The 27,939-nt window shown below is 51.7% G+C and overlaps 1 protein-coding gene across 1 annotated transcript; it reads left to right on the top strand.

The window, feature by feature from the left end:
* Positions 1 to 18: 18 nt before the first annotated feature.
* Positions 19 to 27,939, top strand: cfap221 (cilia and flagella associated protein 221). Its single transcript, XM_031893421.1, has 24 exons — positions 19 to 2,475; positions 3,735 to 3,920; positions 4,578 to 4,678; positions 7,635 to 7,721; positions 8,219 to 8,314; positions 10,822 to 10,922; positions 11,560 to 11,663; positions 16,238 to 16,397; positions 17,101 to 17,212; positions 18,551 to 18,662; positions 18,878 to 18,986; positions 19,306 to 19,393; positions 19,673 to 19,762; positions 20,165 to 20,260; positions 20,479 to 20,569; positions 21,842 to 21,939; positions 23,255 to 23,335; positions 23,569 to 23,676; positions 23,761 to 23,925; positions 24,601 to 24,744; positions 24,827 to 24,921; positions 26,709 to 26,801; positions 26,944 to 27,033; positions 27,493 to 27,939. The coding sequence occupies exons 2-24, from the start codon at positions 3,785 to 3,787 to the stop codon at positions 27,617 to 27,619; spliced, it is 2,484 nt and encodes an 827-aa protein (XP_031749281.1). The 5' UTR covers positions 19 to 2,475; positions 3,735 to 3,784; the 3' UTR covers positions 27,620 to 27,939.

The following is a 27,939-nucleotide window of genomic DNA, read 5'->3' as shown; positions in this document are numbered from 1 at the left end:
CCAGGACCCGCCTCCGAGTGATGTCACGCCTCAGACTTCCGCCATCATTCTTATGGGCTACAGACTTATTGCTCCTCAGACTGCCCCGCTCCCTCCTCCCGGTCTTAAAATGGAGCCTATAGCGGAGCTTGTGGCAGATACATTGTAGCCTCCGCCCCTACGCATGGAATGGAACAGCCCACATAGCCGCCCATTGTTAGGCTGTCCCCATGGCAACGCGTCCTGCCATCGTGAAGGAAAGGGGAGGACAGATACAGGCGCGAATCTTTGCACTGACACCCTGGCAGCCTGATACCCTGGCACCGTAATACCCTGATACCCTGGCACCGTAATACCCTGATACCCTGGAACCGTAATACCCTGATACCCTGGCACCGTAATACCCTGATACCCTGGCACCGTAATACCCTGGCACCGCACTGGCACACTGATACCCTGGCACCCGCGTAATACCACTTGATACCCCTGGCACGTAATACCCTGATACCCTGGCACCGTAATACCCTGGCCACCGCACTGGCACACTGATACCCTGGCACCGTAATACCCTGATACCCTGGCACAGTGATACCCTGGCACCGCACTGGCACACGGATACCCTGGCACCCTGATACCCTGGCACCGTAATACCCTGGCACCGCACTGGCACACGGATACCCTGGCACCGTAATACCTTGATACCCTGGCACCGCACTGGCACACGGATACCCTGGCACCGCACTGGCACACGGATACCCTGGCACCGCACTGGCACACGGATACCCTGGCACAGTGATACCCTGATACCCTGGCACCGTAATACCCTGATACCCTGGCACCCTGATACCCTGGCACCGTAATACCCTGATACCCTGGCACCCTGATACCCTGGCACCCTGATACCCTGGCACCGTAATACCCTGATACCCTGGCACCCTGATACCCTGGCACCGCACTGGCACACTGATACCCTGGCACCGTAATACCCTGATACCCTGGCACCCTGATACTCTGGCACAGTAATATCCTGGCATCTGTACTGCTACTGGCACCGGCACCCTGATACCCTGGCACCACACTGCTACTGGCACACGAATATTCCTGGCACCGTACTGGCACCCTGATACCCTGGCACAGTAATACCCTGGCACTGGCACACTGATATTCCTGGCACCCTGATATTCCTGGCACCCTGGCACAGTAATACCCTGACAGTAGCACAGTGATACCCTGGCACCCTGATACCCTGGCACTGGCACCCTGATACGCTGGCACCCTGATACCCCTGGCACCGCACTGCTACTGGCACACAGATACCCTGGCACCGTAATACTCTGACAGTAGCACAGTGATACCCTGGCACCGGCACCCTGATACCCTGGCACCACACTGCAACTGGCACTCAGATACCCTGGCAGTGGCACACTGATACCCCTGGCACACTGATACCCTGGCACCAGCACCCTGATACCCTGGCACCACACTGCAACTGGCACTCAGATACCTTGGCATATTGATACGCTGGCACCACACTGCTACTGGCACACGGATATTCCTGGCACCGTACTGGCACCCTGATACCCTGGCACAGTAATACCCTGGCACACTGATATTCCTGGCACCCTGATACCCTGGCACAGTAATACCCTGGCACCGGCACACTGATACCCTGGCACCCTGATACCCTGGCACTGGCACCCTGATACCCTGGCACCCTGGTACCCCTGGCACCGCACTGCAACTGGCACTCAGATACCTTGGCATATTGATACGCTGGCACCACACTGCTACTGGCACACTGATACCCTGGCATTATTAAACTGGCATGCTGGTACTGGCACTGTCGCCCCGCCACCGCTGTACTGATACTGGCATGTGGGATATACACTGGCATAGAGGATGAGACACCCTGGTAAACTGCCACTGAGGCACTCACTGACAGTCTAGGAGAGTGAGGGGGAGCTCACTGAGAGCCCTCACATTGAGAGACACTGTGGTAGAGTGCCACCCACTGAGAGACAGACTGGAGGAGCCCTCACATTGAGAGACACTGTGGTAGAGTGCCACCCACTGAGAGACAGACTGGAGGAGCCCTCACATTGAGAGACACTGTGGTAGAGTGCCACCCACTGAGAGACAGACTGGAGGAGCCCTCACATTGAGAGACACTGTGGTAGAGTGCCACCCACTGAGAGACAGACTGTAGGAGCCCTCACATTGAGAGACACTGTGGTAGAGTGCCACCCACTGACATACAGACTGGGGGGTGCCCACACAACCTGGGAGACAGCCTGGGGGTGCCTGCAGCCGGCAGTGCGAGAGACATTCCTACCTGCTGAGAGAAGTGTTAAAAGAGCGCCACAAATTTAGGAGACATCTGAGAGAGTCCCCTCCAATGACACAGGGAGACGAGGGGAGGGAATGAGAGGCATTGGGTGCCCAGGAAAGGCGCAGCCCTGAGACATGTGCCTGGGTCCCACGCGGTGAATATATTTGGTAGGTTCCTATGCGAGAATGGCAGCCATCTTGTTAGCGAATCCCAGAATCCTTTACTGCAGGAAAGGGCAGTGTCAGGGCTCTTTGGCGGTTGCTTGAGGGCGTGGGGTTATTGCAATAGCTGCTACTGGATCATTTGCCCCCTGATGGCAAGTTAGCTAATGTCTCTGTGGCCAATGGCTAGTGGCGAATCTCTGGCCTTTTCCCTAAAGTTACCAATCAGGCAACTGAGTGCCAGGGGTTTCTAGAGCCGCTAGCGAGCTGGCACTGAGGGTTCCGCTTGGCACCTGTACGGATAATAGTAAATACAGGATTGGATCAGTACGACAGGTCTGTGTTCGGCACAGATACCGTTGGTCTGACTGACCCAGGCTGGTACAGTTGGGCACAGATACCGTCGGTCTGACTGACCCAGGCTGGTACAGTTGGGCACAGATACCGTTGGTCTGACTGACCCAGGCTGGTACAGTTGGGCACAGATACCGTTGGTCTGACTGACCCAGGCTGGTACAGTTGGGCACAGGGGGACTGACCGGGTACAGTGGGCAGTTCGGTCTGACTGACCCAGCCTGGTACAGTTGGGCACAGATACCGTCGGTCTGACTGACCCAGCCTGGTACAGTTGGGCACAGATACCGTCGGTCTGACTGACCCAGCCTGGTACAGTTGGGCACAGATACCGTCGGTCTGACTGGCCCAGCCTGGTACAGTTGGGCACAGATACCGTCGGTCTGACTGACCCAGCCTGGTACAGTTGGGCACAGAGACCGTCGGTCTGACTGGCCCAGCCTGGTACAGTTGGGCACAGATACCGTCGGTCTGACTGGCCCAGCCTGGTATAGTTGGGCACAGATACCGTCGGTCTGACTGACCCAGCCTGGTATAGTTGGGCACAGATACCGTCGGTCTGACTGGCCCAGCCTGGTACAGTTGGGCACAGATACCGTCGGTCTGACTGACCCAGCCCGGCACAGTTGGGCACAGATACCGTCGGTCTGACTGGCCCAGCCTGGTACAGTTGGGCACAGATACCGTCGGTCTGACTGGCCCAGCCTGGTATAGTTGGGCACAGATACCGTCGGTCTGACTGACCCAGCCCGGCACAGTTGGGCACAGATACCGTCGGTCTGACTGACCCAGCCCGGCACAGTTGGGCACAGATACCGTCGGTCTGACTGGCACAGTTGGGCACAGATACCGTCGGTCCGACTGGTACAGTTGGGCACAGATACTGACTCTCCTTTTCCATTTGCTTTCAGGTAACATCTGGGCACCCCTGTACCCGTATCTCGGCTCTGTTGCCCTTATCATGATGGAGGTGGCCCCGGCAGCCATGTTGGATTTTCCCACAGAGGATCAGAGATTTAAGAAGGTTTCACCAATCCTGGCGAGTCTGGTGGAAGAACCCGTGAGAAGAAATGTTCCAAACCATCTGCTCGAGTCAAGTGAGTATGGGCCTGTGGCACCGACCGGATCCGCGGTGCTGGTGTGCCGGGCCTGTCTCTGGCCTGACAGCTTGCCTGCAAATATTGGGTCAGAACTTACCCACCCTGGGTTCATTCAGCCTATATATATATATATATCCTGCCCATATATAACTTTATATACATATCCTGCCCACATATAACCTTATATATATATCCTGCCCATATATAACCTTATATATATATCCTGCCCACATATAACCTTATATATATATCCTGCCCATATATAACCTTATATATATATCCTGCCCACATATAACCTTATATATATATCCTGCCCACATATAACCTTATATATATATCCTGCCCATATATAACCTTATATATATATCCTGCCCATATATAACTTTATATACATATCCTGCCCACATATAACCTTATATATATATCCTGCCCACATATAACCTTATATATATATCCTGCCCATATATAACCTTATATATATATCCTGCCCACATATAACCTTATATATATATCCTGCCCATATATAGCCCTATCAGTGCATCCCCATTGTGCCCCTACAATACCCCCCATGCACGTGGCACAACCCCCCTGCCCCAGCTGTACCCTGCCATTCCTTCATCTGCCGCATCCCCTCATTTTCTCACCCTTTTTCAGAGATTTACTCAAAACTCCACAAAAACTCGGCTGTAGAGGCCAAGCCTGGAATCCTGCACTTTGGGGGCTACGAAATAGGAAAGTGTCACCAGCAAAGTTTGGTGAGTTACATGGACTCAACCTGTCTGTCTGCTTGTCTGTCTGTCTGTCTGGCTGCCTGTCTGTCTGTCTGTTTGTCTGCCTGCCTGTCTGCTTGTCTGTCTGTCTGCCTGTCTGTCTGTCTGCTTGTCTGTCTGTCTGGCTGCCTGTCTGTCTGTCTGTCTGTTTGTCTGCCTGCCTGTCTGCTTGTCTGTCTGTCTGCCTGTCTGTCTGTCTGCTTGTCTGTCTGTCTGCTTGTCTGTCTGTCTGTCTGTCTGCCTGCCTGCCTGTCTGCTTGTCTGTCTATCTGTCTGTTTGTCTGCCTGCCTGTCTGTCTGTCTGCTTGTCTGTCTGTCTGTCTGCCTGTCTGTCTGCTTGTCTGTCTGTCTGCCTGTCTGTCTGCCTGCCTGCCTGCCTGCCTGCCTGCCTGCCTGCCTGACTGCCTGCCTGTCTGTCTGCCCGTCTGTCTGCTTGTCTGTCTGTCTGCCTGCCTATCTGCCTGTATGTCTGCCTGTCTGTCTGTCTGCTTGTCTGTCTGCCTGTCTGTCTGTCTGCCTGCCTGCCTGTCTGTCTGCCTGCTTGTCTGTCTGCCTGTCTGTCTGCCTGCTTGTCTGTCTTTCTGCCTGCTTGTCTGTCTGTCTGTCTGCTTGTCTGGCTGCCTGTCTGTCTGTCTGCTTGTCTGTCTGTCTGCCTGCTTGTCTGTCTGCCTGTTTGTCTGTCTGCCTGTCTGTCTGCTTGTTTGTCTGTCTGCTTGTCTGCCTGCCTGTCTGTCTGTCTGTCTGTCTGCCTGCCTGTCTGTCTGCTTGTCTGTCTGTTTGTCTGCCTGCCTGTCTGTCTGTCTGTCTGCCTGCCTGTCTGTCTGTCTGCCTGCCTGCCTGTCTGTCTGCTTGTCTGTCTGTCTGTCTGTCTGTCTGCTTGTCTGTCTGTCTGCCTGTCTGTCTGCCTGTCTGTCTGTTTGTCTGTCTGCCTGTCTGTCTGCTTGTTTGTCTGTCTGCTTGTCTGTCTGCCTGCCTCTGCCTGCCTGCCTGTCTGTCTGCCTGTCTGTCTGTTTGTCTGTCTGCCTGTCTGTCTGCTTGTTTGTCTGTCTGCTTGTCTGTCTGCTTGTCTGTCTGCCTGCCTGCCTGTCTGCCTGCCTGTCTGTCTGCTTGTCTGCCTGTCTGTCTGTCTGCTTGTCTGTCTGCCTGACAAGGTCTGTGGTGCAGAATATAGGGGGGCACACACACAGTTTGGGGTAATTAGCCCATTGGTATTGGGGGGGGGGGGAAATCATATTAAGGATAAATTACAATCAAATTAACATAAGTCCTTAATTACCGTGTGTTGTATCAGTGTCATAGAACAGCGGGTGTGTCCCCTGGGCCCATTGCTTTCTGCTCCACATTCTCCCTAATACCCCAGTACTGGGGCAGTTACTTGGGGGGGGGGTTGAATTCATACAAACGTATATTTACATGGTGTCCCCTGGGCCCATTGCTTTCTGCTCCACATTCTCCCTAATACCCCAGTACTGGGGCAGTTACTTGGGGGGGGGGTTGAATTCATACAAACGTATATTTTACATGGTGTCCCCTGGGCCCATTGCTTTCTGCTCCACATTCTCCCTAATACCCCAGTACTGGGGCAGTTACTTGGGGGGGGGGTTTGAATTCATACAACGTATATTTACATGGTGTCCCCTGGGCCCATTGCTTTCTGCTCCACATTCTCCCTAATACCCCAGTACTGGGGCAGTTACTTGGGGGGGGGTTGAATTCATACAAACGTATATTTACATGGTGTCCCCTGGGCCCATTGCTTTCTGCTCCACATTCTCCCTAATACCCCAGTACTGGGGCAGTTTACTTGGGGGGGGGGTTGAATTCATACAACGTATATTTACATGGTGTCCCCTGGGCCCATTGCTTTCTGCTCCACCATTCTCCCTAATACCCCAGTACTGGGCAGTTACTTGGGGGGGGGTGAATTCATACAAACGTATATTTACATGGTGTCCCCTGGGCCCATTGCTTTCTGCTCCACATTTCTCCCTAATACCCCAGTACTGGGGCAGTTTACTTGGGGGGGGGGGGTTGAATTCATACAACGTATATTTACATGGTGTCCCCTGGGCCCATTGCTTTCTGCTCCACATTCTCCCTAATACCCCAGTACTGGGGCAGTTACTTGGGGGGGGGTTGAATTCATACAAACGTATATTTACATGGTGTCCCCTGGGGCCCATGCTTTCTGCCTCCACATTCTCCCTAATACCCCAGTACTGGGGTAGTTACTTGGGGGTGGGGGTTGAATTCATACAAACGTATATTACATGGTGGTCCCCTGGCCCATTGCTTCTGCTCCACATTCTCCCTAATACCCAGTACTGGGGCAGTTACTTGGGGGGGGGGGTTGAATTCATACAAACGTATATTTACATGGTGTCCCCTGGGCCATTGCTTTCTGCTCCACATTCTCCCTAATACCCCAGTACTGGGGCAGTTACTTGGGGGGGGGTTGAATTCATACAAACGTATATTTACATGGTGTCCCCTGGGCCCATTGCTTTCTGCTCCACATTCTCCCTAATACCCCAGTACTGGGGCAGTTACTTGGGGGGTGGGGGTTGAATTCATACAAACGTATATTTACATGGTGTCCCCTGGGCCCATTGCTTTCTGCTCCACATTCTCCCTAATACCCCAGTACTGGGGCAGTTACTTGGGGGGGGGGGTTGAATTCATACAAACGTATATTTACATGGTGTCCCCTGGGGCCATTGCTTTCTGCTCCACATTCTCCCTAATACCCCAAGTACTGGGGAGTTACTTGGGGGTGGGGCTTGAATTCATACAACGTATATTTACATGGTGTCCCCTGGGCCCATTGCTTTCTGCTCCACATTCTCCCTAATACCCCAGTACTGGGGCAGTTACTTGGGGGGGGGTTGAATTCATACAAACGTATATTTACATGATGTCCCTTTGTCTGTTTATCCAACAGAAGTTGATAAATGTCTCTGCCGATGTCATGAACATCCATATTATTCCGCCGCAGACAAAGCATTTCTCCATCAGCTACAGCAAAGCAGTAAGTGCTGTTTGGGGTCTTGGGGGGGGGGGGAAGCCTTTTACAAAAAAGCCGACTTTTTCACTCTACTGCGGATGCGCCGGCCCCGGGATTCTGAAGAGGAGAGAAGAAAGGGGTTCACTCCCCGCAGCCCCCCAGGCCGATGCCTAACATGCACCCCTCCTTAAATATATAGTATATAGCGAGAGTTCAGGGACATGTTCCCCCATACACACACTTAGGGGTATATTAATTATATGGAGTAAAAAGTTGAGTGAAGCATTACCGGCGATGTTGCCCAGGGCAACCAATCAGCAATTTGATCTTAACAGTTAGAAAACAAAAGCAAAGCATCTGATTGGCTGCTATGAGCAACACCGCCGGTAATGTTTTACTCCACTTTGTACGCAACATGATAAATATACCCCTAAAGGTACTGGGGAGAGTGGTCTAGAGAACTAAGGGGTGAGTCTAACAGGTATGTCCCCCTCTGTGCCCCCCTCTGTGCCCCCCTGCAGCAGCGGCTGGTCCCAGGTTTGGCCATCACAGTCACCGTCCGGTTTAACCCCGACGAGTGGAGATATTACTATGACTGCATCCGTCTCCACTGCCAGGTAAGAGACTGCTCGATTCTTACAGCATTGCGCTTAACCCACAGACAGAGTGTGTCTGACAGTCTGCTTGGGAGACAGTGTCTGACTGTCAGTTTGCTTGGGAGATGGTGTCTAACTGTCAGTTTGCTTGGGAGATGGTGTCTAACTGTCAGTTTGCTTGGGAGACGGTGTCTAACTGTCAGTTTGCTTGGGAGACGGTGTCTAACTGTCAGTTTGCTTGGGAGATGGTGTCTAACTGTCAGTTTGCTTGGGAGATGGTGTCTGACTGTCAGTTTGCTTGGGAGACGGTGTCTGACTGTCAGTTTGCTTGTGCACCAGGCTGAACAGATTGGCACAGGGTGTGAGTGTATCAGTGTTAGCAGTGCCCGTGCCCTCTCGTAGCTCTGTTACCGGGTAACGTCGGGCTGAGCAGATTGGCACAGGGTGTGAGTGTATCAGTGTTAACAGTGCCCGTGCCCTCTCATAGCTCTGTTACCGGGTAACTCCGGGCTGAACAGATTGGCACAGGGTGTGAGTGTATCAGTGTTAGCAGTGCCCATGCCCTCTCGTAGCTCTGTTACCGGGTAACTCTGGGCTGAACAGATTGGCACAGGGTGTGAGTGTATCAGTGTTAGCAGTGCCCGTGCCCTCTCATAGCTCTGTTACCGGGTAACTCCGGGCTGAACAGATTGGCACAGGGTGTGAGTGTATCAGTGTTAGCAGTGCCCGTGCCCTCTCGTAGCTCTGTTACCGGGTAACTCCGGGCTGAACAGATTGGCACAGGGTGTGAGTGTATCAGTGTTAGCAGTGCCCGTGCCCTCTCATAGCTCTGTTACCGGGTAACTCCGGGCTGAACAGATTGGCACAGGGTGTGAGTGTATCAGTGTTAGCAGTGCCCGTGCCCTCTCGTAGCTCTGTTACCGGGTAACTCCGGGCTGAACAGATTGGCACAGGGTGTGAGTGTATCAGTGTTAGCAGTGCCCATGCCCTCTCATAGCTCTGTTACCGGGTAACTCTGGGCTGAACAGATTGGCACAGGGTGTGAGTGTATCAGTGTTAGCAGTGCCCGTGCCCTCTCATAGCTCTGTTACCGGGTAACTCCGGGCTGAACAGATTGGCACAGGGTGTGAGTGTATCAGTGTTAGCAGTGCCCGTGCCCTCTCGTAGCTCTGTTACCGGGTAACTCCGGGCTGAACAGATTGGCACAGGGTGTGAGTGTATCAGTGTTAGCAGTGCCCGTGCCCTCTCGTAGCTCTGTTACCGGGTAACTCCGGGCTGAACAGATTGGCACAGGGTGTGAGTGTATCAGTGTTAGCAGTGCCCGTGCCCTCTCATAGCTCTGTTACCGGGTAACTCCGGGCTGAACAGATTGGCACAGGGTGTGAGTGTATCAGTGTTAGCAGTGCCCGTGCCCTCTCGTAGCTCTGTTACCGGGTAACTCCGGGCTGAACAGATTGGCACAGGGTGTGAGTGTATCAGTGTTAGCAGTGCCCGTGCCCTCTCATAGCTCTGTTACCGGGTAACTCTGGGCTGAACAGATTGGCACAGGGTGTGAGTGTATCAGTGTTAGCAGTGCCCGTGCCCTCTCGTAGCTCTGTTACCGGGTAACTCCGGGCTGAACAGATTGGCACAGGGTGTGAGTGTATCAGTGTTAGCAGTGCCCGTGCCCTCTCATAGCTCTGTTACCGGGTAACTCCGGGCTGAACAGATTGGCACAGGGTGTGAGTGTATCAGTGTTAGCAGTGCCCGTGCCCTCTCGTAGCTCTGTTACCGGGTAACTCCGGGCTGAACAGATTGGCACAGGGTGTGAGTGTATCAGTGTTAGCAGTGCCCGTGCCCTCTCATAGCTCTGTTACCGGGTAACTCCGGGCTGAACAGATTGGCACAGGGTGTGAGTGTATCAGTGTTAGCAGTGCCCGTGCCCTCTCGTAGCTCTGTTACCAGGTAACTCCGGGCTGAACAGATTGGCACAGGGTGTGAGTGTATCAGTGTTAGCAGTGCCCGTGCCCTCTCGTAGCTCTGTTACCGGGTAACTCCGGGCTGAACAGATTGGCACAGGGTGGTGAGTGTATCAGTGTTAGCAGTGCCCGTGCCCTCTCGTAGCTCTGTTACCGGGTAACTCCGGGCTGAACAGATTGGCACAGGGTGTGAGTGTATCAGTGTTAGCAGTGCCCGTGCCCTCTCGTAGCTCTGTTACCGGGTAACTCCGAGCTGAACAGATTTGGCACAGGGTGTGAGTGTATCAGTGTTAGCAGTGCCCGTGCCCTCTCGTAGCTCTGTTACCGGGTAACTCCGGGCTGAACAGATTGGCACAGGGTGTGAGTGTATCAGTGTTAGCAGTGCCCGTGCCCTCTCGTAGCTCTGTTACCGGGTAACTCCGGGCTGAACAGATTGGCACAGGGTGTGAGTGTATCAGTGTTAGCAGTGCCCGTGCCCTCTCGTAGCTCTGTTACCGGGTAACTCCGGGCTGAACAGATTGGCACAGGGTGTGAGTGTATCAGGCCTGACCCAGATTGTCCTGTTCCCAGGGAGGGGAGACGCTGCTGGTACCGGTGCACGGATACCCAGTCATGAACCGCGTAGATTTTCCATCGCGTATCAACTTATCTGACGTTGCCCTGGGACAGAGGTGAGTCGCTTTGTCTGACTTTCTGCCAAATTGAACGACAAATATTGATTTTGTGTTTAGAGAATTCCTATTGTGAGAAGGGAAAAGCTGCCATGTTGCTAATGCGCTGAGCAAACACGGCCCTGTCCCGCGGGGTAAGTGCACATACGTGTCTCTGCCATGTGGAACATACAGCCCTACGTACAGTGTGTGCTCTTGCCCTGCACAAATACCCCAGAGGGGCACTTATAATTGGCCTAGTTAGTTTCATTAGTCCAAGTGTTTGCCCTGTTGCCCCTTTGACCCACACACAGTGGGGCAATACCATTCCTGCCCAATGCAGCTACAGACACCCTGATTCATTTATCTAGGGGGGGTCCAACAATCCTATAATAATGGGGTGCTGCAGTTCCCTCCCAGCGGTGCCGCATACACTGAGATACCCGATTCGGTTCTGCCAATCACATGGGACCGTGGCTCGTACCACCGTGACGCAGGGGTTTGGCACCGACCGTGGGAGGGAAACCAACACAAAGGGAAAGTTACGCTCCCCTGCAGAGCGAGTATAAAATACTGTCTCTTTAAGAGAGGGTAATGTGACTATTAATGTGTCATTTTGGCTTTACCCCCCCATTACGTGCCCCCCTTCTCTCCACAGCAAACAGTACGTGATCCCCCTGCGCTGCAGCTGCCCAATCGACTTTGAGTTCTGCGTTGAGATCACTCAGCCTCACAAAGCTTTCACCGTGTCGCCAACCTCAGGTACGTGGGGGCATTAGTGGCACCAGGGCATTAGTGGCACCTGGGCATTAGTGGCACCGGGGCTTTAGTGGCACCGGGGCATTAGTGGCACTGGAGCGTTAGTGGCACCTGGGCATTAGTGGCACCAGGGCATTAGTGGCACCGGGGCTTTAGTGGCACCTGGGCTTTAGTGGCACCGGGGCTTTAGTGGCACCAGGGCATTAGTGGCACCGGGGCTTTAGTGGCACCTGGGCATTAGTGGCACCGGGGCATTAGTGGCACCTGGGCATTGGTGGCACCTGGGCATTAGTGGCACCTGGGCATTAGTGGTGCCGGAGCATTGGTGGCACCTGGGCATTAGTGGTGCCGGGGCATAGTTTCTTATTCCCCCCCCCCACTGAAGAAATGATAATGTGGGGTGGGGGGGCACCTAAGCCACATTGTAACTGGGGCAGATTGGGTTTGGAGCTGTGAGTTTGCTTTGTATGTAGAAAACCAGCCCATTCATTTCTGTGGAGGTTCTGTTAAAGCCCAGGAGTCTTGCTGATATAAACTGGGATTAAAAAGGAAAACTAGACGGAAGAGCTTGCAGTCAACATCTCATGTAATGGAGAGGGGGTCTTATCTGCACCCCTCGCTGCTCACCCATTCAGTGTATAGCAGCAAATACTGGTGGGAACTATGGGTAATAGTGTAACCCCCCCGGCAATACTCTCCTACACGCAGCAAGGGGGGAGCCAGGCTCTCATGGATCTATAGCTGTAATAGGGCTGTAGGTAGGTGGTACTGGGGGGCCAGGGCCCCTGTGCTAGCCATAGCATTACTGGGGTAACAGTGCCCCCCAGAAGCGTGGGCAACTCGGGAGACAGTAGCGCAGTTAGGCCAAGATGTATTACTGGAGTATTTGGGTTATAGAGCCCAGCGCTGGTGGGTAATGGGGTAATTATAGCCCGGCTGGGCAGCAATGAGGGGGGCACATAGTGCCAAATGGTCCCTCAAAACCCACGATTAGGGGCTGTGCATTAACTGCCCCAACAGGAGGGGTAAGCAGGACCAGACCAGCCCTAGTATGGGGTAAGTATATGGGGGTGCTGCTGTACCAGCTGATGTTTCAGTAGCCAATAGCCTGGGGGGGGTGAATCTGCTTCTTATCTGCCCCCCCAGTTGCTACGGACACTGCCATAACAGTCACTGAGTAACCCAGCAGGGCAGTTATACCCGGCCAAACAGTGGCACCATTGCCTGCTTATTGATTGGCCAATCTGATTAATGGTGGCGCCAAGCACCTTCCCAGGGCCCAGGCACATTCCTTACCCGGCGCCCATGAATGTTGCCTTTGTACTCACCTGGCGCTGTGGCCTTGCCCCACGCGTGCCCCCAGCCCACACAATGGCCCCTTGTGCCAAACTCATTGCTCTCTGCCCTTATCTGCAGCCTCTGTAATCTCTGTAGATTAATGCCCCACAGCTGGGGGGGGGGGTTATATTCCATATCCCGGGGGGGGAGCAGCAGGGAGTATGGGGAATATTACCTCTAATGAGATCAAGCCGCCTTCTTTATCAGGGTCATTACTGCTCGTCTAATAAAGGGCTAATTAAGCATTTGTTTCATGTTTCATCTATCCTCATACCATGTGACCCTTTCTTGTCTGCTAATTGGCTTTCTCCAGTTATTAAATATCATTGATCATTGTCTGCCATTCAGCCACAGTTTACAGATAATATAGCGCTCATACAGTGACCCCCCCCCAGATAATATAGCATTTATACAGTGACCCCCCCCAGATAATATAGCATTTATACAGTGACCCCCCCCCCGATAATATAGCATTTATACAGTGACCCCCCCCGATAATATAGCATTTATACAGTGACCCCCCCCAGATAATATAGCGCTCATACAATGACCCCCCCCAGATAATATAGCGCTCATACAGTGACCCCCCCAGATAATATAGCATTTATACAGTGACCCCCCCAGATAATATAGCGCTCATACAATGACCCCCCAGATAATATAGCATTTATACAGTGACCCCCCCCAGATAATATAGCATTTATACAGTGACCCCCCCCCCGATAATATAGCATTTATACAGTGACCCCCCCCAGATAATATAGCATTTATACAGTGACCCCCCCCAGATAATATAGCGCTCATACAATGACCCCCCCAGATAATATAGCGCTCATACAGTGACCCCCCCAGATAATATAGCATTTATACAGTGACCCCCCCAGATAATATAGCGCTCATACAATGACCCCCCCAGATAATATAGCGCTCATACAGTGACCCCCCCAGATAATATAGCATTTATACAGTGACCCCCCCCAGATAATATAGCATTTATACAGTGACCCCCCCAGATAGTATAGCATTTATACAGTGACCCCCCCAGATAATATAGCATTTATACAGTGACCCCCCCGATAATATAGCATTTATACAGTGACCTCCCCCAGATAATATAGCATTTATGCAATGAGCCCCCCCCAGATAATATAGCATTTATACAGTGACCCCCCCAGATAAAATAGCGCTCATACTGTAAGCCCCCCCAGATAATATAGCGCTCATACAGTGACCCCCCAGATAATATAGCGCTCATACAGTGAGCCCCCCAGATAATATAGTGCTCATACAGTGACCCCCCAGATAATATAGTGCTCATACAGTGACCCCCCCAGATAATATAGTGCTCATACAGTGACCCCCCCAGATAATATAGTGCTCATACAGTGACCCCCCCAGATAATATAGTGCTCATACAGTGACCCCCCCAGATAATATAGCGCTCATACAGTGAGCCCCCCAGATAATATAGTACTCATACAGTGACCCCCCCCAGATAATATAGTGCTCATACAGTGACCCCCCAGATAATATAGTACTCATACAGTGACCCCCCCCAGATAATATAGTGCTCATACAGTGACCCCCCAGATAATATAGTGCTCATACAGCGACCCCCCAGATAATATAGTGCTCATACAGTGACCCCCCCCAGATAATATAGTGCTCATACAGTGACCCCCCCAGATAATATAGTACTCATACAGTGACCCCCCCCAGATAATATAGTGCTCATACAGTGACCCCCCAGATAATATAGTGCTCATACAGCGACCCCCCAGATAATATAGTGCTCATACAGCGACCCCCCAGATAATATAGTGCTCATACAGTGACCCCCCAGATAATATAGTGCTCATACAGCGACCCCCCAGATAATATAGTGCTCATACAGCGACCCCCCAGATAATATAGTGCTCATACAGCGACCCCCCCAGATAATATAGTGCTCATACAGTGACCCCCCCCAGATAATATAGTGCTCATACAGTGACCCCCCCCAGATAATATAGTGCTCATACAGTGACCCCCCCCAGATAATATAGTGCTCATACAGTGACCCCCCCCAGATAATATAGTGCTCATACAGTGACCCCCCCAGATAATATAGTGCTCATACAGTGACCCCCCCCAGATAATATAGTGCTCATACAGCGACCCCCCAGATAATATAGTGCTCATACAGCGACCCCCCAGATAATATAGTGCTCATACAGCGACCCCCCCAGATAATATAGTGCTCATACAGTGACCCCCCCAGATAATATAGTGCTCATACAGTGACCCCCCCAGATAATATAGTGCTCATACAGCGACCCCCCAGATAATATAGTGCTCATACAGTGACCCCCCCAGATAATATAGTGCTCATACAGAGGTCTCACATTACTGCTACGCTGCAAGTTGGAGTGATATCCCCCCCCCCTCCCCCCAGCAGCCGATCAGCAGAACAATGGGAAGGGAGCAAGATAGCAGCTCCCAGTAGGTATCAGAATAGCACTCAATAGTAAGAAACCCAAGTCCAGCTTGGGACTCCTCCAGTTACATGGGAGTAGGAGAAACAATAGGTTAGCTGAAAGCAGTTCTAATGTGTAGCGCTGGCTGAAAGCTCAGACTCAGTCTCACTTTACTGCTGCGCTGCAAGTTGGAGTGATATCCCCCCCCTCACCCCCAGCAGCCGATCAGCAGAACAATGGGAAGGGAGCAAGATAGCAGCTCCCAGTAGGTATCAGAATAGCACTCAATAGTAAGAAATCCAAGTCCGGCTTGGGACTCCTCCAGTTACATGGGAGTAGGAGAAACAATAGGTTAGCTGAAAGCAGTTCTAATGTGTAGCGCCGGCTGAAAGCTCAGACTCAGGCACACTTTACTGCTGCGCTGCAAGTTGGAGTGATATCCCCCCCCCCCCCAAGTCCAGACCTGCCAGCAGCTAGGAGAAGGGAGGCTCTTGTTTATACAGAGCTCATTATTTCTATTTAAACCACCTCTCTTGAATCCCAGGTGAGGGAGAAGGAAGGAAGCGTAAAACAAAACAATTATCTTTATAACAAAATGAAATAAATGTGGATTTGTTTAATGAAAGAATGGGCAGAATACACATTAACACAAATCCAACTCACTGTGCTCTTGTTGCAGGTAGGAGTATATATATATATATTCAATATTTTTCTATTGTTTTTCTATTAAAAAGAGGAAACTCGGTTTGTGAGTCTGTATCTTTTTGCCCCTTTCTGTCTCAGGAGTGATTGGGGGTAACGGACAGGCCAGTGTGGGGGTGACCTACACCCCGTCTGCATATGGCACGGCTCACATGAACATGAACCTGCTGATTTCTGAATTTAACTCAAAACCCTATCCCTGCGTATTCACTGGGAGCTGCTCCCCAGGGGCCCCTGCAAGGTAAGTGATACCCCATGTGTGCCCCATTGTGTTACCAATGGAATAGGTTGGGATATTCAGTATGAGAGGAGTTTTTGGTTGCCGGGGTCAGTGACCCCATCAAGCTTATAGACAGCCCCTGGGAGACGTCATTCACATTTGTGACCCCTTTGAGAGATTTAAACTGCCCCACAGGACTGTCTGGGCCTCCCAGGAGATAAAGGGCCTGCTTATGGTATAGTTACACCCTCATTTGTAGCCCCCCCACAGGTATGTGCAGCACCTGCACTGAAATACTGATATACGGCTCAGGAATAGATCCAGAACTGATTTATTCATTTCCTCTGGGCCATCGGTGCTTTATATGGGGCTGTTGCTGCTTGCTATAGAGGTCTGCATGTTGGGGAATCTGATTGAGTTGAAGGATCACTTGCAGTTCCTTTCTCTGCCTGATATACTTTCTATAGTCAGCAATGGAACAGCGCCCCCACTAACAGAAATACTACAGGTAAAGCAATGAATGCAGAACTGTTAGTATACAGCCTTGGGTTAATCAGCTGAGAGAGCTCTAGAACCTGTGAGAACCTGAACAAAGGGGATATTTCTTCTTAATGGAACCCCACTTGCTATTTATGTACCCCACAACCTCCTGGGATGTAACACAATGTAAGTTATATGTGAGCAGGAGCCCATCTTATCTATGTGTGTGTTACTTTACCTGCAGGGAAGAAATCACCCAGAAACCATTTGTTTCAGCGGAAGATGCACAGATACCAACGGCGATAATATCACGCAAGAAAAAGCGCTTACGGGCGCTGCAGCAAAATGCGTCCAAGGTAAGAAGCGCAACGTAATGGCAGCAAAGTCTGTCTCTTCATCCTGCACTTAGTGGTGATATGTTCAGCAGTTTTATTATCAGTAGGGGTTATTATCAGTAGGGGTTATTATCAGTAGGGGTTATTATCAGTAGGGGTTATTATCAGTAGGGGTTATTATCAGTAGGGGTTATTATCAGTAGGGGTTATTAGCAGTAGGGGTTATTATCAGTAGGGGTTATTAGCAGTAGGGGTTATTAGCAGTAGGGGTCATTAGCAGTAGGGGTCATTATCAGTAGGGGTCATTATCAGTAGGGGTTATTAGCAGTAGGGGTTATTAGCAGTAGGGGTTATTATCAGTAGGGGTTACTAGCAGTAGGGGTTATTAGCAGTAGGGGTTACTAGCAGTAGGGGTTATTATCAGTAGGGGTTATTAGCAGTAGGGGTTACTAGCAGTAGGGGTTACTAGCAGTAGGGGTTATTATCAGTAGGGATTATTAGCAGTAGGGGTTACTAGCAGTAGGGGTTATTAGCAGTAGGGGTTACTAGCAGTAGGGGTTATTATCAGTAGGGATTATTATCAGTAGGGGTTACTAGCAGTAGGGGTTATTAGCAGTAGGGGTTACTAGCAGTAGGGGTTATTAGCAGTAGGGGTTACTAACAGTAGGGGTTATTAGCAGTAGGGGTTACTAGCAGTAGGGGTTATTATCAGTAGGGGTTATTAGCAATAGGGGTTATTAGCAGTAGGGGTTACTAGCAGTAGGGGTTACTAGCAGTAGGGGTTATTATCAGTAGGGGTTACTAGCAGTAGGGGTTATTATCAGTAGGGGTTATTATCAGTAGGGGTTATTATAAGTTGGGGTTAGGGAGGAGACACACTGAGCTACTAAGTAGCAGCTACTTACGTAGGGGCAATTATCAGTTAAAGATCACCTCCCAGCTGGGAACATCCGAACATGCTGGGGGCCACACGGCCCAGGGGGGCTCAGTCACACCACTAGGCCAATGGAACCAATTACAGGGGCCCAAAGTGTCCAATGGGAGGCAAGGGCAGAACTTTTTCTTTGTCCTTATTCTTTATCTCAGAACCACCTCCTGATTGGTCAGTTACAGACCTATGGTCAAATTTTGCCCCTAGACTATTTACCGTACCGTGTCCCTCAGCATATGGCCCAGTCTTCCCAGCAATGGGTCCCTCTGTGTGTCCCGGGGACAGGTGGTTCAGCACCCATAAAGGCAGTTCAGCACCCATAAAGGCAGTTCAGCACCCATAAAGCTTGTTCAGCACCCATAAAGCCATTTAAGCAGAGGGACAGCATATTGGGTTTAAATGTCTTTGTTCTCTTCTTCCCATCACAGGTGATTGAGTATCAGAACCTGAGGTTCCCAGTTAACCTGTCCAACCCACATGCCGTGGCGTCGGTGCTGAACCAGCAGCCGGGCCGGTTACGGGCCAAGGACCTGCGCGAAGGTAAAATAGTCCTTTTATTATCTGCCTTATAGCAGTCACATGATTGGCATGTAAGGGGGTCCCCGAGCTGTGGCGCTGACCCCCTAGGGCAGAATGGAGTCTTCCAATATCTGTAACCCTGTAATGGGCTAAGGGGGGTCCAGCCAAATTGTGAGCCCTTATAGCGCCACAGCTATAGTCTCCATAGGGGGCCCTGACCTGTTCCCTTCCCTCAGATCCTTGGGACCCCAACACGAGAGCCGTAACAAGGCAAGGGAAGGAAGCCATGTTTGAACACAAGGTCCAACAGAACGTAATGGAGGAAGAGGCCAATAAACTGCGCTGGTGAGTTCTGCAGTCTCATTGGGCAGCTTATAGCAGTGAGGGTGCCGGGAGTCAGTCCAACAGTACCTTTACCCCACAACTTGCCCCCCTGGATCTGTAAACACCCTGTGGAGCTTATAGGGGGGTCAGTGTGGGGCAGGGAGGGGCTATTATACCTCTGTGTTACAGCAATACCAAATGGGCAGTGTATGAGGGGGTTCTGGCTCCATGGCCCCCCAGTCTCTCAGTCTGACCCAGCCGCCTCTCCTCTGTCTCTCATTTCCCTGCGCTCACAACAAACCCCGAGTGTCTCATCCATAACAATCAGACCTCTCCCTAGGCAGTGCCATCTGGGCAGCGACCCGCTTCCGCCAAAGAGACGCCAGGACATCCTCCATGAGAGAGAACTGGCAGAGAGAGAGTTCCAGGTCAGTACCATTTCACCACAAGCAGTGGCCCCACTCGGTACCAACACGGGGCCCCCCCCCCGCGGCCACTTGGGCTCTGTGCTTGGCCAGCGTCATAGATACACTCATTTATATATAAATATATCATCTCGGTACTCTGGGTATCATCTGTCCAATTACATAAATACACCCCACCAATTTGATTAATACCCGGGGTATTTAATTACCCTCAACTATCTGTATCCATAGGAACCAGCTCCCCCCCATTAACAGCTTCCCTCCTATTTCTGTTAAACGCAGGTTAAAAAGGGGACCCCCGTCCTAGAAGAGGAGTATAGACGAGTTACTATGAGGGTGGTATCCCAGAGAGTATTGAGGGCAACAGACCAGGTAAGTACCCCATGTTCCATGGCTGTATAGTTGGTACAGGCTGATAGGGATAAGTCATGAGTATAAGGGGCAATAGACCAGGTAAGTACCCCATGTTCCATGGCTGTATAGTTGGTACAGGCTGATAGGGATAAGTCATGAGTATAAGGGGCAATAGACCAGGTAAGTACCCCATGTTCCATGGCTGTATAGTTGGTACAGGCTGATAGGGATAAGTCATGAGTATAAGGGGCAACAGACCAGGTAAGTACCCCATGTTCCATGGCTGTATAGTTGGTACAGGCTGATAGGGATAAGTCGGTATTAGGGGCAATAGACCAGGTAAGTACCCCATGTTCCATGGCTGTATAGCTGGTACTGCAGGATTGTGGGTCTCCTACTAACACTGCATGGATTTTACAGGTTCCAACTTTCCAGCCGCAGTTTGACCTTTACCAGAACAACCTGTGGGCCATACGGCAACGGGCACTGATCTGCTTCCAGCAAGCGGCCCGAAAGGTGAGATCCCACCCCCGCGGGGACTGGCCCAACCCCCGAGGGGACTGGCCCCACTGTACATGTAGGGGGGTAACATGGAATGCAGGATCCAGCTGTGTCTCTACACTCAGTAAATACTTCCCTGCCCCCGTCTGATGCCCCGGCCCAGCTGCCCCCGGTGCTGTTGGTTTGGCCTATGGAGGTTACAGGTGATTAAATGGCAGGTATCTGTTCTGCAGGTTCTGATTCGCTGTCGGGTCGATCGCAGATTAATTTTGTTGAGGAAACTGGTTCAGTGTATGAGAGCAGGAGGAGCCCCGGCGGCACCAGGTAAGGAACCGGCACCGGCCCAAAGCGGGCAGATAGTTCTGTATCAGAGGGTGAACTGGAATGTTATTTATAGTGGGGGTCTGCCCCTCTGGTTATACTGGGGGTCTGCCCCTCTGGTTATACTGGGGGTCTGCCCCTCTGGTTATACTGGGGGTCTGCCCCTCTGGTTATACTGGGGGTCTGCCCCTCTGGTTATACTGGGGGTCTGCCCCTCTGGTTATACTGGGGGTCTGCCCCTCTGGTTATACTGGGGGTCTGCCCCTCTGGTTATAATGGGGGTCTGCCCCTCTGGTTATACTGGGGGTCTGCCCTCTGGTTATACTGGGGGTCTGCCCCTCTGGTTATATTGGGGGTCTGCCCCTCTGGTTATACTGGGGGTCTGCCCCTCTGGTTATACTGGGGGTCTGCCCTCTGGGTTATAATGGGGGTCTGCCCCTCTGGTTATACTGGGTTCTGCCCCTCTGGTTATACTGGGGGTCTGCCCCTCTGGTTATACTGGGGGTCTGCCCCTCTGGTTATACTGGGGGTCTGCCCTCTGGTTATACTGGGGGTCTGCCCTCTGGTTATACTGGGGTCTGCCCTCTGGTGATAATGGGGGTCTGCCCCTCTGGTTATACTGGGGTCTGCCCCTCTGGTTATACTGGGGGTCTGCCCCTGGTTATACTGGGGGTCTGCCCCTCTGGTTATACTGGGGGTCTGCCCCTCTGGTTATACTGCTGCCCTCTGGGGGGGTCTGCCCTCTGGTTATACTGGGGGTCTGCCTCTGGTTATACGCCCCTCTGGTTATACTGGGGGTCTGCCCCTCTGGTTATACTGGGGTCTGCCCTCTCTGGTTATACTGGGGTTCTGCCCCTCTGGTTATACTGGGGTCTGCCCTCTGGTTATACTGGGGGTCTGCCTCTCTGGTTATACTGGGGTCTTGCCCTCTGGTTATACTGGGGTCTGCCCCTGGTTATACTGGGGTCTGCCCCTCTGGTTATACTGGGGGGTTATATGCTTATACTGGGGGTCTGCCCCTCTGGTTATACTGGGGGTATACTGGGGGTTGCCCTCTGGTTATACTGGGAGTCTGCCCCTCTGGTTATACTGAGAGTTTGCAGTTTGGGAGTGAGGTTGGGGCATCAGTAAATAGGGGGTTAACACATTACGAGCCCAGAGAGCATTTTGTGTTGAATGTGTTTATTAAATCTGAATTAAAGCTGTAATTTCTCCCCCCCCCCCGGCAGCGATAGGAAAATAAATGTTTATTAAACATGTCGGTGTCTCACACAGGGAGCGGCGAGGATGGAGCCGCGGAGCCTTTCCCTCTGCCCCCGGCGCTGGTGCTGCCATTCCGCTTCCCCCCCTACCCAGAGGAGCAGGACTGGGAGGTGAGTAGGGGCCCCCAGAAATGATATACGGGGGATTGTATATTCACTATATGTATATATTGCTCTGAAGGGCAAATCTGCTCCCCCCCCCCTCGCAGTTGTGTGTCCCCTTCTAAATAGTGGAAATTAAAGGGACAGTACACATTCTACCAGTCCACTGAGAAGCCCCTGATCATGAGCTTCATAGGTAGATAAGGAGCTCTGAACAAAGTGCCCTGTTTATAAAGGGAGAGGGGGAGGAAGTTCTTTTTAATTAGCGCTTTATACACACAAAGCCATAAGTAAAATAGGGATTTTTTAATTAAAAGAATAGACAGAATGTAGTTTTAACACAAATCATATTTATTCTGCTTATTTCTAGCATAAGTGCTTTTAGGTGTATTCTGCCCTTATTATTTGTATGTGATGTCACTTCCCTCCTTTCGTCATCCTTTGATGTCACTTCCCTCCTTCTGTCATTCTATGATGTCACTTCCTTCCTTTTGTCATTCTGTGATGTCACTTCCTTCCTTTTGTCATTCTGTGATGTCACTTCTCTCCTTCCATCATTCTGTGATGTCACTTCCCTCCTGTCATTCTGTGATGTCACTTCCTTCCTTCTGTCATTCTGTAATGTCACTTCCCTCCTTCCGTCATTCTGTGATGTCACTTCCCTCCTTTCGTCATCCTGTGATGTCACTTCCCTCCTTCCGTCATTCTGTGATGTCACTTCCCTTGTTTTTTCATCCTGTGATGTCACTTCTCTTCTTCTGTCATTCTGTGATGTCACTTCCCTCCTTCCATCATTCTGTGATGTCACTTCCCTCCTTCCATCATCCTGTGATGTCACTTCTCTCCTTCCATCATTCTGTGATGTCACTTCCCTCCTTCCATCATCCTGTGATGTCACTTCTCTCCTTCCATCATTCTGTGATGTCACTTCCCTCCTTTCTTCATCCTGTGATGTCACTTCCCTCCTTCCGTTATTCTGTGATGTCACTTCCCTTGTTTTTTCATCCTGTGATGTCACTTCTCTTCTACTGTCATTCTGTGATGTCACTTCCCTCTTTCCAACATTCTGTGATGTCACTTCCCTCCTTCCATTATTCTGTGATGTCACTCCCCTCGTTTTGTTATCCTGTGATGTCACTTCTCTCCTTCTGTCATTCTGTGATGTCACTTCCCTCCTTCCGCCATTCTGTGATGTCACTTCCCTCCTTCCATCATCCTGTGATGTCACTTCTCTCCCTCCATCATTCTGTGATGTCACTTCCTCCTACATGACCCCATGCATGGTGTTACTGACTGACTCCATTATTTCCCCCCATGAGCACAGACTGCCGGAGGGCTCACATCAGCGCCCCCCAAAGCTGCAGAGGTTCAGCTGAGGCAAATACTCCCGCTGTACGAGCTAAAGGTACCCTCCCCTTGTTCTGCAGTGGGGCAATTATACCCTTCTGCCTCTTGATAAGATCAGATGTTACCCCGGTTCCGGGGGGAGTTAATTACCCCGATTTGAGTGAGGGGGTGGTGCAGAATGAATGGTCCCAGGTTAATGTGTTGCCCCCCTGTATGAGGGTAATTAGAGGGTCCCACACTGGGTGCAGTTGGTTTGTTTGTTTGGCTAAAGGGCAAGTTTGTGACCCGCAGGTGCCCCAGCACTACAGGCTGATGGGATATGAGCCGGTCCCGGTACTGGAGATGTCTTCCAGCCACAAACCACGGCATTTGGCGAGACCCCTGAAGCGGGGGGCAGAGGTACCCCTATACTGTCTTTGGGTATGAATTCACTTGTATGAACCAGTGGGCAGAGCTAAACCTCACTTTCATTTCTCCTTGAAGGATGAGCTGGCGCCTACTGTCGGGGCCCCTAAAGTGCCCCCCAAGCCTGATCCCCCAGCCGAGAGCACCGAGTCTGCCCCCCAGGAAGAGAATTCACAGATCATCTCATTCATTCCCCCGGAGCAACTCCTGAGCCCCCCGGACTATCCCCCCATGCACGTGTTTGTGAGTACTGACTTCTCTGGGCCCATTGGGGGCCCCGTGGCACTGACTGTGGCCCCACCCTATAGGAACATCTGCCCCTGAGCCCCCCGGACTATCCCCGCATGCACGTGTTTGTGAGTACTGACTTTATCCTTCTCTGGGCCCATTGGGGGCCCCATGGCACAGACTGTGGCCCCACCCTATAGGAACATCTGCCCCTGAGCCCCCCGGACTATCCCCCCATGCACGTGTTTGTGAGTACTGACTTCTCTGGGCCCATTGGGGGCCCCCTGGCACTGACTTTGGCCCCACCCTATAGGAACATCTGCCCCTGAGCCCCCCGGACTATCCCCCCATGCACGTGTTTGTGAGTACTGACTTCTCTGGGCCCATTGGGGGCCCCGTGGCACTGACTGTGGCCCCGCCCTATAGGAACATCTGCCCCTGAGCCCCCCGGACTATCCCCCCATGCACGTGTTTGTGAGTACTGATTTCTCTGGGCCCATTGGGGCCCCCGTGGCACTGACTGTGGCTATATAGGAACATCTGCCCCTGAGCCCCCCCGGATTACCCCCCTCATGGTCCCTGGGGTCATATCCTTACTCTAGTGCTGACCCCCTGTATAGAGTGTGAATACCCCAGGATGGGGCAGCACAGGGCAATACTCTTATCTTTCTCTTTATGATTTGATTTTAGAATCCAGCTCCGGGATTGGTGGCTTTTAAGTTGCCTCTTTCTTACTCAGAAATAGACATGGAGTTTCACCTGTGCCCCCTGCCAAAGTACCCCAACCCGAGGCCAACTGCCCCAGGCGCACCAAAGAGGTTCCTTGACCGAGAGGTAAATTCAGAGTATTGCTGGATATTTACCCCAGAGGGGGGTATAGAGTTTGTGTCACTGACAAATTTTCCTTCACATTTAGGAAGTGATCCGGGGACTGATGGACTGGAGGAAGTTCCCTGCTGTCTCCCTGGCGGCTGCTACTGGGGCCACATTGGTCTCCCACAGGCCTCGCTGGTCAGTGCCCCCCATTTCACCTGCGCTACAAACAAAAGTCACATTGGTCCTATATACTGTAAGCCTACGTCTGGGCCTATATCAGCCTATATCTGGGCCTATATCAGCCTACGTCTGGGCCTATATCAGCCTATATCTGGGCCTATATCAGCCTATATCTTGGCCTATATCAGCCTACGTCTGGGCCTATATCAGCCTATATCTGGGCCTATATCAGCCTATATCTGGGCCTATATCAGCCTATATCTGGGCCTATATCAGCCTACATCTGGGCCTATATCAGCCTACATCTGGGCCTATATCAGCCTACGTCTGGGCCTATATCAGCCTATTCTGGGCCTATATCAGCCTACATCTGGGGCCTATATCAGCCTACCTGGGCCTATATCAGCCCTAATAGTCTGGGCCTATATCAGCCTATGTCTGGGCCTATATCAGCCTATATCTGGGGCTATATCGGGCCTATATCAGCCTACATCTGGGCCATATCAGCCTACATCTGGCCTATATCAGCCTACGTCTGGGCCTATATCAGCCTATAATCTGGGCCTATATCTGGGCCTATATCAGCCTATATCTGGGCCTATATCAGCCTACATCTGGGCCTATATCAGCCTACATCTGTGGCCTATATCAGCCTACGCCTGGGCCTATATCAGCCTATGCCTGGGCCTATATCAGCCTACGTCTTGGCCTATATCAGCCTACGTCTTGGCCTAATCAGCCTACGTCTGGGCCTATATCAGCCTACGTCTGGCCTAATATCAGCCTAAGCCTGGCCTACTATATCCTAATGCTGGGCCTATATCAGCTATCTGGGCCTATATATTCCAACGACTGCCTATATCACCTACGTCTGGGCCTATATCAGCCTAAGCCTGGGCCTATATAGCCCTAATATGGGCACTATTCAGCCTATATCTGGCCCTATATCAGCCTAAACATCTGGCCATATTCACCTACATCTGGCCTATATCAGCCTAAGCCTGGGCCTATATCACGCCTATATCTGGCCTATATCAGCCTATATTGGGCCTATATCAGCCTACATCTGCCATATCAGCATATCTGGCCTGATAACGCCACATCTGGTATATCAGCCCTATATTCTGCCTATCAGCCTACGTTGGCCTATACACCATATCTGCCTATATCAGCTACCTCGGCTAAACCTATATTCATGGACCTATATCAGCCTAGCGCGGCCTATAGCACCTATATCTGGCCATTCAGCCATATCTGGGCCTATAAATCAGCCTATCATCTGGCCTATTCTCAGCCTATATGCTATATTGAGCCTACATTCCTTGGGGCCCCCCTAATATCCACCAAGCCTGGCACTATATCAGCCTATATCGGGCCTATAATCACCTCAAATCTGGCCATATCAGCCACGTCGGCCTATATCAGCCTAATCTGGGCCTATATCAGCCTATATCTGGGCCTATATCAGCCTATATCTGGGCCTATATCAGCCATTATCTGGGCCTATATCAGCCTACGTCTGGGCCTATATCTGGGCCTATATCAGCCTACGTCTGGGCCTATATCAGCATAAGCCTGGGCCTATATCAGCCTATAGCAGCTCCTACTGGTGTGACAGGTCCATGTGTACGTGAGTGTTATACATAATATATAGACTCAGCAGTAGGGCTATATGGATTTATAATGTACATATTGTATATCCAGACTGCCAGGCTCCTCCCCTGTACCCCATTTCCATATGCCGCACACAGTCCATTCGCCCAGCGAGTGGGCATTTAATATGGAGGTGCCTGTCTCCCCAGGTGCAGCCCATTCAGTGAGGAGCTGCTGCCAGTCCTGGTGCCCCCCACACTCACGGAGCTGCCGGAGACGGACAAGGAGAATATTGTAGCCAAGTAAGTGCATTGGTTTCATGGTTACATATAATTACCCCCCCGTCTCCCCCCGTCCCCCCCTGTCTCCCCTGCAGTTATTTGTACCATTTAGGGGGGAGAGAAGAAATAACTCACCATATTTTCTCATGTTGCCGCGTGTCAGGGACCGGGAGGAGGAAGAGGACAAAGTGCTGCTCACCCCAAACATGATAAAGGCAGAATTCCCCCTGATACCGGCTGAAACCCCCATGGGGTAAGTACCCCCACTCCTCCTACACTGTGGCACTAAGTACCCAGGGGCAGCAGGGACTACCCCACATTCCCTTATTTATCATCCTGTGGTGTGGGGGGGGGCAATTACATGTAAGGAGAGAGCTGTGTGGGGGTGAGAGCAAAGAGATTGGGGGTGAGGGGACAGGGAAGGCAGAAATAGTGGTGGCAGGAGAGGACCAGAATGTTGGGGGACAATGGAGGGGTGGGACAGAAAGGGGGGCATTTATTTCTATTAACATGAAGGAATACAATTGTCCCCCCCCCCCCCCCCCATGGCGAGGGCTGTATGTGATTGGCTCAGGGAGGAACAGATTGGGGGGGCAGGTACTTGCCCCTCTCTTGGGCCCCACAGTTGCAGGATGGGTACAACGCACAGACCCAGCTAATCCATAGGCTCTGCCTGATTAACCTATTCCCCCCCCCCATTATTCCCATTCAGGGATTGGGTGGCGCAGGAGGAGGAGTCACCCCCCCAGACAGAGGGCGTCGGACTGACAGATAAAATCAGCGTCCGCCTGGGGCAAATGAGGCGCCTGTCGCGCAATCACCATCTGGTATTGGACTGACCCACCGTCTTTTCTCTATTCCTATTGGCTCCCACAAACCCCACCCACTGCCCTCCTTCCGTGTATCCAATATTGGAGCCCCCCCTCTTTGCCCAGTCCGACTAACGACACAATATAGTGTCCGATACAGGGCGTCGGGCAGTCAATACACACGTGCCAAGTGGGTCATGTGACTCCCCCCCTCACTCTATATACAGTTACCCACCCCCAGTGTTATCAAGTGACCAATGGGAATCCCATTTCAGTATGTGACCCCACCCCCCCAAATCTCTGTTATGTGGGTGCATTTGTGCTGCATTAAAGGCCACAATAATCTTCTG

This window comes from Xenopus tropicalis, chromosome 9, assembly GCF_000004195.4.
Source record: "Xenopus tropicalis strain Nigerian chromosome 9, UCB_Xtro_10.0, whole genome shotgun sequence".
Taxonomy (NCBI): Eukaryota; Metazoa; Chordata; class Amphibia; order Anura; family Pipidae; genus Xenopus; species Xenopus tropicalis.
This window is presented reverse-complemented; position numbering and strand designations above follow the sequence as displayed.